General features: G+C 46.1%; 1 protein-coding gene across 2 annotated transcripts in view; it reads left to right on the top strand.

Moving 5' to 3' along the window:
* The window catches only part of LOC128437728 (NLR family CARD domain-containing protein 3), a 75,583-nt gene that overhangs the window by 53,578 nt on the left and 9,619 nt on the right, over nucleotides 1-12,386 (top strand). The window contains exons 8-10 of one of the 2 annotated variants that reach the window (XM_053419938.1): nucleotides 164-283; nucleotides 384-503; nucleotides 918-1,120. In XM_053419938.1, the coding sequence (XP_053275913.1) occupies nucleotides 164-283; nucleotides 384-503; nucleotides 918-1,120 (443 nt within the window). Of the gene's footprint in view, nucleotides 1-163; nucleotides 284-383; nucleotides 504-917; nucleotides 1,121-11,525; nucleotides 11,585-12,386 lie in introns of those variants that run through there. The other variant, XM_053419939.1, reaches the window with a different exon arrangement.

Raw genomic sequence — 12,386 nt, forward strand, 5'->3', positions numbered from 1 at the left:
GAGCCGCAGCCGGTGCAACATGGACGAGGACACTTCAGAGCAAGTTGGACCCTCACACACAAAGTAAGAGACCTGCTACAAACATGTGAAGCTCCAAACTGAATCCTCACAGAATGAACCAGTGAATGATGTGTTCTGAATAAAAACATGTTTGTGTTCGCAGAGGTCAGGACCACAGACTGAGAGCAGAGTCTCCAGGGTCCAGCTGTCTGTCTCTGAAGAGTGACCGGTCCATGCATCATCCTCCACTCTTCAGTAAAGAACCTGGACCCTCACACACAAAGTAAGAGACCTGCTACAAACATGTGAAGCTCCAAACTGAATCCTCAGAGAATTAACCAGTGAATGATGTGTTCTGAATAAAAACATGTTTGTGTTTGCAGAGGTCAGGACCACAGACTGAGAGCAGAGTCTCCAGGGTCCAGCTGTCTGTCTCTGAAGAGTGACCGGTCCATGGGACATCCTCTAAACTTCAGTTATGAACCTGGACCCTCACACACAGAGTAAGAGACTGTTTCTACTGTGACCTGCTCTGAAGAGGATCTAGTTTCCTCTAGTGTGGCCCCTGCATTAGGACACAGCTTCATTGAAGTTGGTGACTAATCTCTCAGAATCACTCAAAGAGCTCAGACCTCCACCAAGAATCAACAAGTCCTTATGAAACCACTTTGAAATCCACTAGAGACTCATTTTGATTTGGATCTGCACCAAATTCCACACACTGGTAAACATCCCCCCCCGATCTGGTTCACAGACCACATCCTTCCACCGAGTTTACTGGTAATCTGTGTTTTTTTATAATTCCACTAACGAACCAATCAACACACAAACATACTGGGTGAAAACAAAACCTCCTTGACAGAAGTGATGACAACCTGTGACTGTGACATGTGAGTTATCAGGACATGTCTTCACAGGGAGAGGAAGAGGAGTCATGTTTCTGAGGAGGAGCAGTCGTCCTGCTGTGCTTCGTGTCAGGACGTCCTGAAGGATCCAGTCTCCACCAGCTGTGGACACTGGTTCTGCAGACAGTGCATCACCTCATACTGGGACCAGTCTGGTTCTTCAGGAGACTCCTCCTGTCCCCAGTGTGGACAAAGATCCAGAACAGGAGCTGGAGGTCAGACAGCCGGTCAGAGCAGCACTGTACATGTGTCTGCTGATGTCTTCACTTCTAACAACAGCACATGTGGTTTTATTTTGTTCCTTCATACAGCATCAACATTTAACATCGTTAGAAAAGCACAAAGTTAAAAAGCTTTTATTTTCTGTAGTTTTTCTGAATCTGATGAAAACAATCAGCAGATTCTCAGATTCTCTGTCTCTCACATTGTTTCTTGTCTTTCAGCAGATCGTGGTCTGCAGGAGGTTTCAGATGAACATAAGCTCAGTGTGAGGAGGAGATGTGAACATGTGACTGAAGGAAGTGATGAAACAGGAAGTAGAACCCTCCTCAACAGGATCTACACTGAGCTCTACATCACAGAGGGACAGAGTGAAGAGGTTAATACTCAACATGAGGTGAGGCAGCTTGAGACGGCTTCCAAGATGAAGATCCTCCAGGACACTCCCATCAAGGTCCACGACATCTTTAAAGCCTCCACTGACCAGCAGAGCAGCATCAGAGTCGTCCTGACCAACGGCGTCGCTGGCGTTGGAAAAACCTTCTCGGTGCAGAAGTTCACTCTGGACTGGGCAGAGGGTTTAGAGAACCAGGATGTGGGTCTGCTGGCTGTGCTTTCGTTCAGGGAGCTGAACCTGGTGAAGGACCAGCAGCACAGTCTTCTCACGCTGCTCCGTGTTTTCCATCCAGCGTTACAGAAGCTCACGGCAGAGACGCTCGCTGTCTGTAAACCTTTGTTCATCTTTGACGGCCTGGATGAAAGCAGACCTTCTCTGGACTTCAACCACAGGGAGCTTGTGTCTGAGGTCTGTAATGGGATATTTAATACATAACACAGCAAACTATTATCTTCTGGTTGTTTAATTCTGACCCAGCTGCAGCTTGGGGCTCAAAACCTGTACCACTTTCACAGATACAAGGCAATTAGCCCTGAACAATGAAATCACATTTACTATATACTAAATAAGCCCCTCCTTTCACAAAGAGGCAGAATGTTCATCCAATCAGCTCTCTGCGTGTTGTGACCAGGCTTAGACATTTGGTCTCCTCAATCTGCATGAGGACTTGTTTCTGCTCAGACCCTTGTCTCTGGCCTGTGACACCTACAGTCACTCCGTTGCAGACAGTAGGATGGCCCCTGATTTTCCCCTGCTGTGAAAACCTTTTGTTTCAGCAGAGGGCACAGGAGTCTCCACGCAAACACGCAAACATCTTTGTGAACAAGTCTAACTGCAGAAACACATCTTGTAACAATATTCTCTCTATATATATATACTTGTCATTCTTTCATTAAACATGTCTAAATACAAAATGTCCCATCACAGGTCACACAGAGGTCATCAGTCAACGTGCTGCTGACAAACCTCATCCGGGGGAATCTGCTTCCCTCGGCTCTCGTCTGGATAACCTCCAGACCTGCGGCGGCCAATCAGATCCCTCCTGCATGTGTTGACAGGGTCACAGAAGTACGAGGCTTCACTGAGGCCCAGCAGGAGGAGTACTTCAGGAGGAGATTCAGTGATGAAGAGCTGTGCAGCAGAATCATCTCACACATCAAGACGTCCAGGAGCCTCCACATCATGTGTCAAATCCCAGTCTTCTGCTGGATCAGTGCTACAGTTCTGGAGCACATGTTGACCACAGACCAGAGAGGAGAGCTGCCCAAGACCCTGACTGACCTGTACTCACACTTCCTGCTGGTTCAGACAAAGAGGAAGAACAACAAGTACGGTAAGAAGAGGGCTGACAGGGACGTTCTCCTGAAGCTGGGGAGGCTGGCGTATAAACATCTGGAGGAAGGAAACATCATGTTCTACCAAGAAGACCTGGAGCGGTGTGGTCTTAATGTCCCAGAGGCCTCGGTGTACTCAGGAGTTTGTACTGAGATCTTCAGAAGAGAGTGTGTGATCTTCCAGAAATCAGTCTACTGCTTTGTTCATCTGAGCGTTCAGGAGTTCCTGGCTGCAGTCTACATGTTCCACTGTTACACACACACAGAAGAAGTCAAAAACTTCTTGGGAACATGTGGGAACACAGACAGTACCTTCTCCCTGGATGACCTCCTGAAGAGAACCATGAAGAAATCCCTCACCAGTACAAATGGTCATCTGGACCTGTTTGTTCGCTTCCTTCACGGCCTCAGTCTGGAGTCCAACCAGAAAGTCTTAGGAGGCCTGCTGGATCGGACAGAGAACAATCCAGAGTTCACCCAGAGAGTCATCAAGAACCTGAAGGAGATGGAGAGTGATGACATTTCTCCTGACAGAAGCATCAACATCTTCCACTGTCTGACTGAGATGAACGACCACTCAGTTCATCAGCAGATGAAACAGTTCCTGACGTCAGAGAACAGATCAGAGGAGAAACTCTCTGAGATCCACTGCTCAGCTCTGGCCTACATGCTGCAGATGTCAGAGGAGGTTCTGGATGAGTTGGACCTGAAGAAGTTCAACACATCAGACCAGGGTCGACGGAGACTGATCCCAGCTGTGAGGAACTGCAGGAAGGCTCTGTGAGTCCACACATGATCAATAACATGTTCAATCAGTGGAGATGAGTCGTTCTTCAAATACATTCACTTGTGTGTGTGTGTTTGTGTGTGTGTGTCTGTTATAAAGTTATTATTATTATGAACATATACATTCTCATTGTTCTCATGTACATCTAGAACAACTAGATCATATGTGGAGAGTGAAATCCAATGTGATCACTGTGCTGGAGTTTGAGGGTTCAGACAAACGACCATGTGGGGTCCAAGGGAGGTTATGTATATAATGTATATATAAATATATATATGATCAAACAGCTAGCACAGAGTGAGGAGACGATCACTGAATCAGTGTTTGGATGAGAATCACTGACGGTTCCTTGAAACTGAAGAAGCAGGAAATATAGTTTATTCTTCTTTCTGGTCAAACTAGAGTTCCCACCCTGCGTTTGTCCTCCACCAACAACCAGTGCAGTGTCCGTCCCTCCAGGTTCCTGACTTGTTGACTTCACAATAATTTGAGGTCAATGTGACCTTTGACCTTCGACCACCTTAATCTAATGAGTTCCTCTGTTATTCTGACGCTTTGACCAAATCTGAAAGGATTCTCTTGAGGAGTTTTTAGCAAAAGGGGGATTTACCAGGTTGAGGGTCACATGATCACATTTTGTATGAACGTTGTGTTTTCTGATTTAATTTGATATTTTCTTTAATTACAGACTCTGTGGTCGTGGACTCTCAGACACTCACTGTGAAGTCGTGGCCTCAGCTCTGAAGTCAGACCCCTCACATCTGAGAGAACTGGATCTGAGTGGAAACTACCTGCAGGATTCAGGAGTGAAGGTGCTGTGTTCTGGACTGGAGAGTCCAAACTGTCGACTGGAGACTCTGAGGTCCTTAAATCCTTCTTCACTTTTCAGACTTTCTTTCTTATTGTGTTATTATTTATTTAATTGTCTCAGTTCTGCTCTGCTCACTGTCCCTCAGTCATCTGTCACTCAACCAGCCTGTCAGTCACGTCCACCTCATCAACTCCATTCACCTGCACTCACCTGCTCCTGATCACTAAGAAAGTGTCAGTAAATAACATGTGGACTGAGGCCGAGCACTCGTCTTCGTCAGGTTTTCAAAATAAGACACATTCTTATTGAAACACGTTGGACAGTTGATAAGTATAGAAACAAACAGGAAGTGACTGTCAGGAGCCATCACTACTTTAAACAGTGTTTAATTACACAAACCTGCTCAGTGACCAACACACAGAGAAGAAGCTGATGAATGAAACAATGATCCAACATGTCTGATCTGACATTTATCTTCAGGTCACAGACTGGACTGAGGTCAGCAGCATGTTGAGAGTCTGTGTTGACATGATGAAGATCCACAACAACAGGAGGACACATTCTAATATTCATATTTCTTTATCCAGGTTGAGGGGCTGCAGACTTACAGAGATCAGCTGTTCTTCTCTGGCTTCAGCTCTGAGGTCAAATCCCTCTCATCTGAGAGAACTGGATCTGAGTGACAACAACCTGAAGGACTCAGGAGTGAAGGAGCTGTGTGGTTTTCTACAGAGTCCAACCTGTCGACTGGAGACTCTGAGGTCAGTTCACTGACTGACTTTTGTAGATCTCATATCTATAAACAGCATTTATATCCAATTGATCTCATTTCATTCTAATTTAACATAATTACTCTTCATACATAATTTGAATTCCATTCATTAATTAATCTGTGACATTTTAAACGTTCAGCTACTTGTTAAAACACTGGGTTTAGTTCTGGATTTCCTAAACTGATCGGCAGGACAGAGACCGGGTCCAAATAATCTATTTGTACTGAATCAGGACTCGTTTTTAGTCCAACATGTCTGATTTCATATTTATCTTCCATGTTACGAGTCTGTGCTGACATGAATATGTGTCTGTTATTTTCACACATGAACTCAGTTAATTTACATTTAAGTTTTATTCTCTATCCAGGTTGAAGGACTGCAGACTGACAAAGATCAGCTGTTCTTCTCTGGCTTCAGCTCTGAGGTCAAACCCCTCTCATCTGAGAGAACTGGAACTGACTAGAAATAGCGACCTGCAGGACCCAAGAGTGAAAGAGCTGCTCGATCTACAGCAGAGTCCAACTTGTCGACTGGAGATTCTGAGGTCAGTAGATGGTTGGAGTCAGTCCACGCTGCTTTCATCAGTATTTTACTAAACACAGTCAGTATCACAGGTCCAGGGTCTGTGCTACCAAGCAGGATTTGTGGTTATCAGGTTAACTTCAGGTTTAGTTTTTTCAGTCCTACGAAGCTCGTCCACTTCTTAACGAGGTCAATCACCATGGTAACTTCTGATGAACGGCTAACCTGCTCCAGGTTAAGTTGCAGATCAACCCGCATAGAAGCTCCGCCCACTGACCACAGTGACTCTACACTGTTGTGTGGTGCACACTCTCCTTAAAGGGACGGATAAGAGAAGTTTAAATCAAAGTCTGGTTGGTTCAGTTGATCTCTAACTCACCCAGAACATTTCAATGTCTCCAGACTCATCCTGTCACCAAAACACCAGATGACCTCAGCTTCCTGGAGACAAGTCCATGTGTTTCTATTGAGTAGTGATGTCAGAGGTTTCCACCACAGTGTGTGTCCTCAGAGACAGTGAGACAGTGTGTGTCCTCAGAGGCAGTGAGACAGTGTTTGTCCTCAAAGTCTTTGAGTCAGTGTGTGTCCTCAGAGACAGTGTATGTCCTCAGAGTCAGTGTGTGTCCCCCGAGTCAGTGAGACAGTGTGTGTCCTCCGAGTCAGTGAGACAGTGTGTCTCCTCAGAGACAGTGAGACAGTGTTTGTCCTCAGAGTCAGTGAGTTAGTGTGTGTCCTCAGAGACAGTCTGCGTCCTCAGACTTAGTGACACAGTGTGTGTCCTCAGAGACAGTAAAGGCCTCAGTATGCTTCTCTGAGTCCGTTGCGGACTGACGGACAGACGGATCGGACGGACCCTTTTTGATTTATAGTTCTACGAGCCTTTTTGTTGTGAAAACAATTCACCGCCAGAACAGTAGTTGGCGCAACGGAAGTCGAGCTTAGAGAAGCCTACCTCATGAGGTATATAGAAGAAGTCCACGCTGGTTTATTTACGTCCTCCCGGCTCCTCACACACAGTGAACGATGGCAACTAACAGAAAAAGGATGTTGATGACGCTGAAATAAAGTGACACCCAGCGGGTCAAAATGCTTTTGTTATCGTGTCTTAGCGCAGCGGTTCCCCGGTCTTGTTTCCAAACTGCGTTGCTAATTCAACAGCTGCAACAGCTTGAAACTACACGGAGGCAGCTAGCTCCCCCCAGCTTCCACACACAGTCAGCAGGGACACCCGATACTAACTACTACCAAGTGTTTGCTTCTAACCTGACGGTGTTTGAGAAACAGTGTCATGAGAGCCGTGGGATTAAAGTCAGCGGGTTTTTGTGCTGTTCCCACCTCAGTTAGCATGGTGGCTAGCCCGCTAGCCCCGTTATGAAAGTTCGTTATAACTGTATGTGACCATACACACATGCCGTAAGTGATCTAACCAGCCACCGTCAGCCGGACAACGCCGCTGGCTTAACACACTTGTCACATTAATCATAGAGTCGTAGTTGTGATTTTGGTTTATTGTGATGTAGGGAATGGAACAGGAAGTTTGAGGTCCCGAAATGCTGGCGTTAGCGGACCAATCACAGCCAAGGGCTATCCGTGGGCTCTCCGCCATTTCGACGTGTAGTTAGAAAAATGAGAGCTGCACGAAAAGCTCTCCGAGGAGCCTCGGAGAGGCACGGAGAGGGCGTTCCACGTTGGAGAAGGCGGTCCTATCTGTCCGTGTCCGTCAAAACGGAGAAGCATACATTGGCCTTAAGACAGTGTGTGTCCTCCGAGTCAGTGAGACAGTGTGTGTCCTCAGAGACAGTGAATCAGTGTGTGTCCTCAGAGACAGTGTATGTCCTCAGAGTCAGTGTGTGTCCTCAGAGACAGTGAGATGGTGTGTGTCCTCAGAGTCAGTGAGACAGTGTGTGTCCTCAGAGAGAGTGTGTGTCTTGTTCTCTTCCACTCGTCTTGTTAGTAAACAACAGATTCAGATCTCGTGGCCTCGTTCACACGTTATTATGTCGTGGTCCCGTAATATATTTTTACCAGATGCCACCAGGGGGCGCTGTAACTTACACAAGCTGGACCACAGCTGACAGCCTCACACGAGGGACAGAGACGCTGTCGTCTTCATCTGATCTGAGACACTCGGTTCTCTCACTTCATCAGTGAAGAACTGATCAGGTGGATCTTTGTCACAGCTCTGAGATCAGTGGGACTGAAGCCTCTCCTCGTCACATGGTAACCAGGAGCTCTTTATACAGAGCAGAACCTCTGCTGAGGTCCATCTGTCTCCTCTGGTCCCAGTTTGTCAGAAGCAGATGTTCATCAACACACAGTGAAACATGGCTTCACCTGTAACAGCAGTAAATCCACCTCTCAGGTGTCCACTCTGCACTTTGACATGCAGAGGACACACACTGAGCTCTTAGCGTGTTCATTCCAACACGTGAACAAAGCAGAGAGGAAGCTGCTCCACCTCTGAACAGGACTGAAGTCCCTGCTGCTCTTTCTACTGGATGAGCTGCATCACTGACTCACAGCTGATGAAGTGAGTCTCTGTGACACTGATGTCTTCTTCTCTCAACAGGTGGCATGAGTCTAAGCCTGTGTTTGAGCCCGAGTATGAGTATGAGTCTGAGCCTGAGCCTGAGTATGAGTATGAGTCTGAGTTTGAGCCTGAGCCTGAGCCTGAGTATGAGTATGAGTCTGAGTTTGAGCCTGAGCCTGAGCCTGAGTATGAGTATGAGTCTGAGTTTGAGCCTGAGCCTGTGTTTGAGTATGAGTATGACTATGACTATGACTTGGAGTGAAGAGGACAGTGTGTGTGGACGGAGGCTGAGCTGTGTCCTGAGGATCCAGAGACTGAAGCAGCAGCAGCTTGTGTGTAGTCTCCAATCTACACAACCCCTAATCTGCATGTGTTTGTGAAATGAAGCCGGAGCACCTGGAGACAACACGGGGAGAACATGCAGACTCCACACAGGAAGACCCCATCTGAACCGGATTCAAACCAGCAACCTTCCTGCCCCGATTGTGTTTATCCACATGTAAAAATGACATAACCCAAGCAGAATATATAAACCCTCTATAAAGAGTCACATACAGTGTGTTTAAGTTTGTCTTTATTATTGTCCACCTTTGTCCCTCACTGTGTCTCCATGTGTGTAGAACCACATTCTGTGTATATGTTTGTTTATGACCTTAAAGTTCCTGGATTCACGTCACAAATTGATTTAGTTTAACACAAAGTTCAACACATTGAAATCACTTTGAGTTTAAAATCAGAGTTTTGTCTTTGACACAAAAGATTAAAACTCTGGACTTAAAAATGGGACGTTTTCATTTCTGCATCAGGTGCAGAGCGGTGGTGGCTTTTCTACTTTTGACCCACAGGTGGCGCTGCAGTATAACAGCAGCACATCCCAGTCAAAGCCTTTATATTCAGTCTATGAGTCAAACACATGGATCATTTCCTCTGTGACAAACCAGATGTAACGAGAAGAAAAACATCTCAGAGAGAAAAGTTCTGTTTCTACTTGTCTCTGCTTTAATGCTCAATAAACATCCTTCCACCGACTTCACTGGAATCATGACTCAGCTTTTCTTTCCTCTTCAAACAAACTGGTGGAAACGTCCTTGGTGCAGGTAAAAGAACAAAATCACCAGTTTGACATAATGGAAACAAGCATAAGAAAAGTGAATGAGACATTTACAGTATGAAGAAGAGTCGATGAAGAGCAGAGCATCTTTAAGTCTCTGAGGAAACTGATTAATAAACATTTTACCATATTTAATAGAAAACTGACCCGAGGACGTTTTATACAAACGTAGATGAAGATTCTTGTTGTACGTTCTCGACCACCACCTCAGAACAACCACCAGGGGGAGACTGTAGCCGCCTCTGGGAACAGCAGCATGCTGGGAAATAATTGATGATGGGAGGTTCACAGCAGAGACAAGGGACAGAAAGTGTCTGAGAGATGATGTCCTGAAGACAGTGGACATTTTGGGCCTGTTGTGTTGAACAGTTTGTGTTATTTTGTGGAGACACGTGTCTCAACATGATAGTTTCACTTCCTGTTCAAGCCCGTCTCAGTTCTTTGTGAGTTCAGAATAAGAAATGTTTGACAGAGTCAGTTCCAGACAGGCTCAAGTTCTCTCTGTGTGGAGAGGTCATCATGTGACTTTGTTATGATCCTCAACACACGTTTTAGTGTAACATGTGACTGTGACGCCATGTTCATGAAAACGCTGCTCTAACATCTGTCCAGCAGATGTTGAAGCTCTGAGGTCCACTTCCTCTGCAGCAGAGTGAGACCATCGTCTCTTCATGGAGCTGTGCACCAGGCTGGTGTCACGTGACCAAACACAAAGTGTGAACAACACGTCATCAAAGGATCCGTTTGATTCCATCAAACACATTCATGTGATATTTATTATTATAATATTAGAGTTTAGTAATACAAATCTTTAAAAGGGATTTTTACTTCTGGAACCTCAGTGTTGAGCTTGTTTATACTTTTTATTCCTCTCAGTCTTCTTCCTGGTCTCTTCACAGTCTCTCTGTTTAACAAGATTAAAACAAGAGGCAGTGCTCTGCTGCTATCTAGTGGTGGAACGTGGGTTTCCTTTGCGGTTTGTTCCAGTTTGATGTGATCATGTTTTTAAAGTGTGATGTGTCTCTGTTTCTCTCTGCAGGGAGCTCAACTCCTCACGGCAGCTAAAGGACTCTCAAATCTCAAGGTGACGCAGATCCTGATTGGTTCAGCCTTCATCTCCATATCGTGATTGTGATCGGGGCAAAGGGTCAATTAACCAATATCTTGTTAAAAGCCTTTAAAGTTTACTAGTGAAACAGAAAATTATACATGGCAAATAAGAGGAAGCAAAAACCGAAAAAAACATTGACAAGTTTGTATCTCAGACTAGAGATTTATGTAAAAATACACTAAATTTGTATTTGTAAATGTACTTTGTTACATCTCACCACTTCCTGTAAGTGACGCTGTTCTAATGTGAGTGTGTGAACTCTGCAGGGAGGAAGTGAAGCCAAAACCCTGACGCCCAAACAGTGCATCATCATCGACGCAGGGCTGGAGAGCATCAAGGTGAGTCCAGACCTCCCTATACTCACGTTCTCTGATATCTTATTTAACTTATTTTATTATTTGTACTATTTGATGTTCTTATTGTATCGTATATCTTGTTTTCACTGTTCATCCATTGGTCCTCACCCTCACACTGATCTTTTCTTCTTTCAGCAATACTTCCACGCTGGAGGAAACGGGCTGAAGAAGGCGTTTGTGGAGAAAAGTCCTGAACTGGCGTCGCTGCGTTACGCCCTCTCCCTTTACTCCCAGAGCACCGACGCTCTCATCAAGACCTTCGTCACCACGCAACACTCGCAGGGTGATCACACACACACATAGACACAGACACACACACAGACACACACACACACACAAACAGATATGACTTGTGTGTTTCTAACTCTAAATGTCTCTTCCTGTTGTCTCAGTGCACGAGGGGATGGGCATCAGAGTCACTGGCAATGAAAAGATTCGACCTGATCGGGGTAAGTTCACAACACTCTGATATAAATCTGGTTCCTCGGGTTCCACAGGGAAATATCTTTGTGGAGGTTCCTTATAGAAAAATCCACCTCTGAGAAATCTCTTCCTTGCCCATGAAAGCAGTTATGAATCTGTAATGGTTTTAAAATATTGTGCTATTTATTAAACTGGTTTGTATTATTCTTGGACTGGTGCAGGTTCAGGGGTCCAGAGGCCGATCGGAGAAGCCGTCCTGCAGATCGATATGATGCTCGGGAAAGAACGTAAGGTCAACGTCAGAGGTGAGTCGCTTCATAACACAGTTATAATGTTTAAATTAAAACTGAAACTAAATCCACAACAAGAACAAGAAACTTCACTCTGGATTTGTGTCCATCCAGTCATCGCAGTGAACGACATGAAGTGGCAGACGTCCGGGATGTTCCGGCCTTTCGTCGACGTCTCCGTGGTCGGTCCCTTCCTCGCCGACAAGAAGCGCAAGCTCACCACGAAATCCAAGAACAACAGCTGGACGGCGAAGTTCAACGAGTCCTTCCAGTTGTGAGTTTCTAAATCCAGACGCCTGACACCTGATAACGGTGAATAAGAGGCAGAGTCTCAATGTGTCCCTCTGCCCCACAGCACCCTGGGTAAGGAGTCTCCAGACTGCTACGAGCTCCAGGTGACGGTGAAGGATTACTGCTTCGGCCGGGCGGACCGGGTGGTCGGCATGGCCGTGGTGCAGCTGCGCGACGTCGCCGACCGCAAGAGCTGCGTGTGCTGGTGTCCCCTGGGGCCGTGCATCCAGACGGACGAGACGGGCATGACGGTGATGCGCATCCTGTCCCAGCGGCCGGCCGATGAGGTGGCCAAGGAGTTTGTCAAGCTGAAATCTGAGATCCGTCCCGTGGAGGAGGGAAGATGAGGAGCAGAGGCTCGGACACCGGCGCTGGAAACTGGATCATAAATGGAGATCTGGTTTTAGAGTCAGGGCTGCGGTTCAGTTTTCCTCAGCAGACACAGGCCGATGAAGTGTCTGAGTGATAATATTCAACATGGGGAGAAGGACGCAGGAGATATAAGTGAGAGAAAGATGTTCTCTCA

This window comes from Pleuronectes platessa, chromosome 4 (genome assembly GCF_947347685.1).
Source record: "Pleuronectes platessa chromosome 4, fPlePla1.1, whole genome shotgun sequence".
Classification (NCBI taxonomy): Eukaryota; Metazoa; Chordata; class Actinopteri; order Pleuronectiformes; family Pleuronectidae; genus Pleuronectes; species Pleuronectes platessa.